At 41.8% G+C, this 7,718-nt stretch overlaps 1 protein-coding gene across 2 annotated transcripts in view; it reads left to right on the plus strand.

The window, feature by feature from the left end:
• MPHOSPH6 (M-phase phosphoprotein 6) overlaps positions 1-5,305 on the plus strand; it is a 22,954-nt gene extending 17,649 nt beyond the window's left edge. The window contains exons 4-5 of one of the 2 annotated variants that reach the window (XM_023752580.1): positions 3,837-3,961; positions 4,595-5,305. In XM_023752580.1, coding sequence (XP_023608348.1) covers positions 3,837-3,961; positions 4,595-4,727 — 258 coding nt within the window. In that variant the 3' untranslated portion in view covers positions 4,728-5,305. The remainder of the gene's footprint in view (positions 1-3,836; positions 3,962-4,594) is intronic. The other variant, XM_006087038.3, reaches the window with a different exon arrangement.
• The last annotated feature ends 2,413 nt before the right edge of the window (positions 5,306-7,718 follow it).

Below are 7,718 nucleotides of genomic sequence, written 5' to 3' on the forward strand. Positions count from 1 at the left end.
CTGCTCTACCATCCTGCCATGGTCCCACTCTGTCGGGGCCATTGGGGCCGGCAGCGCCTCCACTGCCACCAGCTGCCAGCGCCACATCGCTGATGCCTGCCATGTTCCACGCTGCCACCTGATGGTCAGTGCACATCATAGCAAACGGTCGAACTCCTGGTCAAGGGAACAATTTGCATATTAGGGTTTTATTATATAGGATTATTGACTACATTCCCTGTGCAGTATTTTACATCCCCATGATTATTCTGTAACTACCAATTTGTCCTTCTTAATCTCTTCACCTTTTTCACCTATCTCCCCAACCACCCTCCCATTTGCCAGTGGTCAGAGTGTTTTCTACATCTATGCATCTATTTCTGTTATGCTTGTTTGTTTATTTTGTGTTTTAGATTCCACATATAAGTGAAGTCATCTGACATTTGTTTTTCTATCTGACTTTATTTTTGTCTTTCTGTCTCTAGGTCCATCTGTTTTTATAGATGGCAAGGTTTTATTCTTTTTTTTATGGTTCAGTCATATTCCATTATATATATGCACCACTTCTTTATCCATTCATCTATTGATAGACACTTAGGTTGCTGCCATATCTTGGCTATTTATATATATATAAAACCCTAATATGCAAATAGACCAAATGGCAGAACAACCAAACATCCAGTCACTGATGTGCGTTGACCATCAGGGGGCGCGGGCAGAACATGGTGGGTGTCAGCAGTAGGCAGCAGAGCGTGGAACATGGCGGGCATCGGCCATGGCGGGATGGTAGAGCAGGTGAGCAGGGGCGCCAGACCAAGGCAGGACTCCAGTCGCTGTCATTGGGTCATGTCTCTGCTGGTTACTGAAATTCTTTGTTCCCGCACGCCACGGTCCCTCCCAGCACTTGCACCTGCTGCCGGCGCCGCCACCCGTAACCACTGCTGGCGCTGGCCCCACTCACACCGCTGCTTGCACCATCAGCGTGTGGAAGCGGTGGCGGCTGGAGCGGGACTGCCAGGGGACTGGGGGCTGCAACGGAAGGGGCTGGGTAGGGACGCAAAGGATGGGCCGAGACCCGCCCCTGTGCCCACCTCAGCCTCGCAGCCCACAGTTCCTTTCAAGGTGCACAAATTTGTGCACTGGGCCCCTAGTTGTAAATAATGCTGCAGTGAACATGGATATATATGTCTTTTCAATTTAGTGTTTTCAGTTTCTTCATATAAATACCCAGAAGTGGAATTGCTGGTCTTCCTTTGTCTCTTATTATAACCTTTGTTTTAAAGTCTATTTTGCTGGTATAAGTATTGCTTCTCCAGATTTTTTGTTTGTTTCCATTTTCATAAACTATCTTTTTCTATCCCTTTTAGTTTGTGTGTGTCTTTTGGTCTGAAGTTAGTCTCTTATAGACAGCATATGTAACAGTCTTGTTTTCTTATTTATTCAGCCACCTTATATCTTTTGATTGGAGGATTTAAACCATTTGCATTTAGTGTAATTATTGATCAATATGTAGTATTTATTGCCATTTTATTTATATTTTTTCTTTTGTCTTCTTTTTCTTATAATACTGTTTTGGTAGTGACGAACTTTTTTAGCTTTTGTCTAGGAAGCTCTTTACCTGTCCTTTAATTCTAAATGATAGCTTTTCTGGGTAGAGTAATCTTGGTTGTAGGTCCCCGCTTTTCATCACTTTGAATATTTTGTGGCAGTCCCTTCTGGCCTGCACAGTTTCTGTTGAGAAATCAGCTGACTGTCTTATGGGAGCTTTCTTGTAGGTAACTAACTGCTTTTCTCTGGCTGCTTTTAAGATTCTCTCTTTGTCTTTAACCTTTGACATTTTAATTATGGTGTGTCTTGGTCTGGGCCTCTTTGGGTTCATATTGTTTGGGACTTCCCATGCTTCCTGGACTTGTATGTCTGACACCAGGTGAGGGAAGTTTTCTGTCATTATTTTTTTCAAATAGGTTTTCAATTCCTTGCTTGCTTCTCCTGGCACCCCCATGATGTGAATGTTGGTACATTTCAAGTTATCCCCGAGGCTCCTTATACTATCCTCATTTTTTTGTATTCTTTTTGCTGTTCTGATGTCTGTTTTCTGCTTCCTTAACTTCCAAATAGCTAATTTGATCCTCTACTTCATCTACTCTACTGTTGATTCCCTATAATGCATTCTTCATTTTAGTTATTGTACTCTTCATTTCTGACTGGTTCTTTTCTGTTTTCTTTCTCCATTTTTATGTGTCCTATCTCTTTGTTGAAGTTGTCACTAAGTTCATCTACTCTTCCCCAAAGTTCATTGATTATCCTTATAACCAGTGTTTTAAACTCTGCATCTGGTAAATTGCTTGACTCCATTTTGTGTAGTTCTGTTTCTGGAGTTTTGTTCTGTTCTTTTATTAGGGACATGGTTCTTTGTCTCCTAATTTTATCTGTATCCCTGTGTTTGTTTCTATGTATTAGGTAGATCTGCTACATCTCCCAGTCTTGATAGCCTTATGTAGTGGGTGTCCTCTAGGGCCCAATGGTGTAGCCTCCCCAATCACCTGAGCTGGGCACTCCAACTGTGCCCCCTGTGTGGGCTATGTGAACCCTGTTGTAGTTGAACATTGACTGCTATTGGCATGTCAATGGTAGGAGTTTACCCCCAGGTCAGTCATCTTCGAGGACTGGCTGAGACCAGCATGGAGGATCTGCTATATAGGGATTGACCCCACAAAGCAGGTCTTCCTTCAGCTGGTCTCTGGTGCCCACTGAGTTCGCCTCTTGAGTGTGTTACTCATGGAGGTGGTTGGGTTGTAAACTGGCATGGTCTGAAAGCTGTCCAGTGGGTGTGCTGGCTCTGCGGCCTCTCAGGAAGTACAGGCCAAGGCTAGCAACTGCCTGTGCCCTGCCTTGGACCACAGTATGAACTGCAGAACAATTTGCAGATGGCTGCTACATGTGTGGGCTTGGAGGAGCCCAGGAGGGGCCAAGCTTCGAACCTAGGCTGGCTGCTACTAGTGCTGGGCCTGGGGCCACTTAGCAAGAAATACAGATGCTGCTTGTTTGAGAGATTTTAAGAAAGTCCACAGCATGAGCCAAGACAGGCTATTTGTATGGAAAAGCTGCTGGAAATGGCTTGTGTGGGCCCACAAGTTGGATGAGGCAGGGAGAACAGTGTTTTAGCCAGGTTGATGAAGACTCAGATACTGTGCCCACTTGCCAGCTTTGTTGAGGGGAGGGCTCAGCAAAGGAACAGTGGCCTCTGCCAGCACTCCGGTCTGGGAGAAAGCCCTTACGCTGATGCCAGACATTCATTTTCTCCCTGTATGTCCCTGGAGCTTTTCAAGTTGCTGCCCCAGAGCTGGAGCTCAGGGCAAGTGAGCCTGAGTAAGTCCATGTGCAGGCCCTTTAAGGAGAACACCTGGAACTCTAGTGGCCTCTGTGTCATCAGCCACAATTTCCCCTGGTTTTTACAGCCAGAAGTTATGAGGACTACTTTTCCCAGCACTGGAACCCTGGGGCTGACAGGACTGGTGTGAGGCTGGGGCCCTTTGCTCATCAGGTGGGACCTCTGCAGCTGAGATATCTCTCCCAATTTTTTTAACCACCACACATTGGTGTAGCAGTGTGTCTGCTATAGATATGAGTAACTAATAATAAGATTTATGATCTAAAATACAATTTAATTAACAAGTCTAATCTAGTGGGGCTTTCTCTTACTGTTCTTAATTCAGAGCAGACTTGTGTTAGTTCAGTGTGGAATAAAGTAGTACAGAAAACTGCTTATGAATTTTTGTTAGTCCTGTAGAGTCTGACCTCTGCTTCTCTACCTTCAAATACATTGGACACCAGTTCCTTTCACAAGCCTTTTTCAGCCCTGTTGGCCATGTTGGTGTATTTTTCAGAAATTAATGCTTCAGATGAATGCTAAGAACAAAGCAGAAGAAGTTGAAGATGAAACAGTGGAGCTTGATGTGTCAGATGAAGAAATGGCTAGAAGGTAACCATTACCTTGGGACAACTTTGTGACCTGTGGCCAGCATTCACTGGCTCTCACATGTGTACTTCTCTTACCCCAGCAGGAAAATGACTGTTTCTACTTTCTCTGACATGACCTGAGGTGGATTCATACTGTTACAGGCTGGCAGTTGAGGGCTCATTTCCAGTGCTGTTTCCAATGCATATTTGAATATACATCTCAATTTACTTTGGATAATACAAAAAGAAAAAGTAGGGGAGAATTTAATCATTCTTAGAGAAGTTTATACGTTTTTAAATCAGGTGGCTTATTTTAATCATAGTTATGATTTTTCTTATTCTTTGTTGCATTTTCTTTTTTTTTTTTATTGATATTTAGAGAGAGGAAAGGAGAGAGATAGAGAAATAAAAACATCAATAATGACAGAAAAACACTGATTGGCTGCCTCCTACACCCCTCTCCCCCTACTGGGGATAGAGCCTGCAACCCATGCTTGTGCCCTGACCAGGAATCGATCCGATGGCCTCTTGGTTCAAGGGTCGACACTCAACCACTGTGAGCCACACCTGCCAGGCCTTTGTTGCATTCTTGATAAGACTTGATTCCTGCCTTTTTTATTTGGAATTAAATTTGTGCTATTTATCATCTTAACAGATATGAGACCTTGGTGGGGACAATTGGAAAAAAGTTTGCCAAGAAAAGAGACCGTGCCAATTATGAAGAAGATGAAAATGGAGACATAAAACCAATTAAAGCAAAGAAGATGTTCTTAAAGCCCCAAGATTAAAATGTATGCCTTAAGATATGGCTCAGAGATGCCTTGTGAGAGTTAACATATTTTGGAACTGATTTCTTTGGTTTCTCTATAGTTATTGATATTGTAATGTTTATTTGTAAAGAAATGTATAATTTTGGAAACATGCTGTTTTTGAAACAGATGTATGATGGATGTTATACATCCTTTGCTTAATATGGTATTCATCAAGAGTGGATTTTTAGCCCTTGATCTTCAAATGTACAAAGGCAATGTTTGCTTCCTAAAATTTTTTTTACCCCAGATTATTTTTAAATATATCTTTTCAATTGCTGACCTTAAATTGACACATAACTTAATAATAGTGTTTAAATTGTCCTTGTGTTTGCATTTTACTTTAAATTATTAATGTTAAGTCATTTCATACATTTTGGAATCAAATGTCGTGAGAATTTATTCTACGTATATTCATCAAGAACAAGCATGCCTCTCTAGCCTAAAATATTTGCATGCTACCAAATCAGTCAGTTTGTGGAATTAAGCGGTTTTGTTTAAAGCTTTTAATTAATAAGAAAAAATAATGTTCTGTAATAAACATCTGTTTTCATATATTTTTCTGTTATCTTATACTTTCAAATAATAATTTTAATTAAATTCAGTATTGGAACTTTTAAAAAACGAGCCACTAATTTAGAAGATGGTGGTATAATTAGATTGAACTGTAGAAATTTACTTCTATGAGTCAAAACCATCAATTTTTTATAGTATAGCTCAGTAGGATTTGCCACCCCCCAGATTATCTCCTAGTCTGAACCTTATTCTCAGTAGTAAGTAGAGAAGCCCGTGGAATTTAGTGTATATATGTGTGTGTCTCTGTCTGCCTGGAGATACGTACCTAGGACTTCATTTCATTTTGTTCCTAGCAATACACCTTCCAGCTCTCTACATCCTGGGGCAGAAGCCAGAAGTTCTCGGTGCTTTGCCAGCACCACAATCCATTAACTTATGGAATGTCTTATTCACCCTTGTTCTGTACAGCATTACTTTTGATAACTGAACCCATTTCATAAAAAATTAGTGGGGCAATGGGTTTGTGCCTCTGGAATTCACTGCTCTTTGCCCATACCCCACATACAGGAGCAGCAGGTATAATAGAATGGTGGAATGGTCTACTTAAGACTCAGTTATGGCCCAAAGTGGGACACAAAACTCCATCTTACAAATTCCGTGCTTTGAATCAGTGACCACTTAATGGGGCTGTTGATCTCATTAGAATAAATGGTCTGGAATTAAGCAGAGGTAGAGAAAGTGGCACCTCTCACTGTTCCTCCCAGTAACACATTCACAAATGTTTTGCTTCCTATCTCCTCAGTGTTGTGTTCTGGAGGTCTGAGTTTGCAAGGGAGGAGTGCTCCCACCAGGGAACACGAGTATTCAGACAGAAATTGAAACAATCTGGTCATTTTGCCACTAAACCAGTAGGCAAAGGCGTTTCCTCTCCTGGCTGGTACAGGAGAACAAGGGCATTTGTGCTGTTTCTACATGGTGGGTGACGGAGAATGACACGTGGAACCCAGGGGCATCTTGTAGCACTTCAATGTCCACTGACAAACTTGAATGGAAAACAACCACCTCAGAAGCAGGAATGATGTAGACCCTTTAGACAATGAAATCTTGGGTTACCTTATGAGGTATAAACCCAACAGATCCTGGCTGAGGGGAGAGGAAAAGGAATATGAAGATTATTAACTACAGCCTTGTGATGAATTCATTATAAGTTACTGAGCAGTTATGCATATTTTCTTCCTTGCTGTGTGTGTACTAATTTTTTCTCACTTCTCTTACCATATATGGGATTTAGAGGGTTAACTTTGCTAATAAAGAGTTGTTTTTCGTGTAGGAAGTTTAATCATGTTTAGAAGTGCATGCATGTGGATGTAGAAAAGCCCAAGGAGACAGACTATAGTAGACATTAACTTGTTTCTCAGACTCAAGCTCACCCTTCTATATAGCTTTTGGTGCTGGTCTGGGACTCAGCAAACCCCATTTCTCCTTTGCCAACTGGCTGGCTTCTTATTGGATGGGCCAATGGAAGCCCAGAGGGAGATGACAAGTCTAGAGGAGGAAGGAGCATAATCCTTTCTGTCTGCTTCTTCCTCTGCTTTCCCCTAAACACCTCTTCCCTCCAGCGGAGGCTGGTGTTTCAGTTACAGTCATTGATACCAACTACTCAGCGCTTAGATTTCTGCCCAGTACTCTGGCCCATAGGACACCTCCATTCAACTCAGACACGTGTTAATCTTACCAGGGGTGTTGAGCTTCAACTCTAGGGTATCTTCGGGCTTCTGAAATTGAGCAATTTCAGCCCCTTTCCTAAGAGTGACAGCTTCCTGCATGATACCTTAAATGTTCTCTTTTTCCTTTTTTTAGATCTTTAATACCCAATTAACAATTCTTTACATTGAATTTCTTCTGTTGAAATAATGGTGGCTTTTATCTCCTGACTAGATTTTTTCCAAAGCTGTGAAATCATGGGTTTGATGGTCTTGAAATAACTTCTTTTTTTAATCTGCATTCAAGTTTACAGCTATTAAAGTAAAAATGTTCAGCCACTTAGAACTGCCTGGAAGTGTTCTCATGTGACCTGTAGTTAGTTTACCACATTTGGAAAACACTGCCCCAGCGCAATAACATCCATTGACTTGGTTGTTGTTTCATTCATGTTCATCTCCTTAGTTGTCAAGCTACTACTGTTCTCTGAGGTAAAGACTGTATCTTTTTTATCTGCACCTGTACTTAGCAAGGAATGTGACCCATATTAATGCTTTTAGTAAATGTTTCTTCAGTGAGAATAAATGAATGCATGATAGATGGTTTGGAAATCACCTAGCCTACAAAGCCTATTTGAACCACAGTGCTGCCCAACAGGCGAGGCTCAGCTGTTGAGCATCAACCTCTGAACCAGGAGGTCACGGTTGGTCAAGGCACATGCCCAGGTTGTGGGCTCAATCCCCAGTAGAGGGC

Source organism: Myotis lucifugus, unplaced genomic scaffold (genome assembly GCF_000147115.1).
Source record: "Myotis lucifugus unplaced genomic scaffold, Myoluc2.0 scaffold_35, whole genome shotgun sequence".
Taxonomy (NCBI): Eukaryota; Metazoa; Chordata; class Mammalia; order Chiroptera; family Vespertilionidae; genus Myotis; species Myotis lucifugus.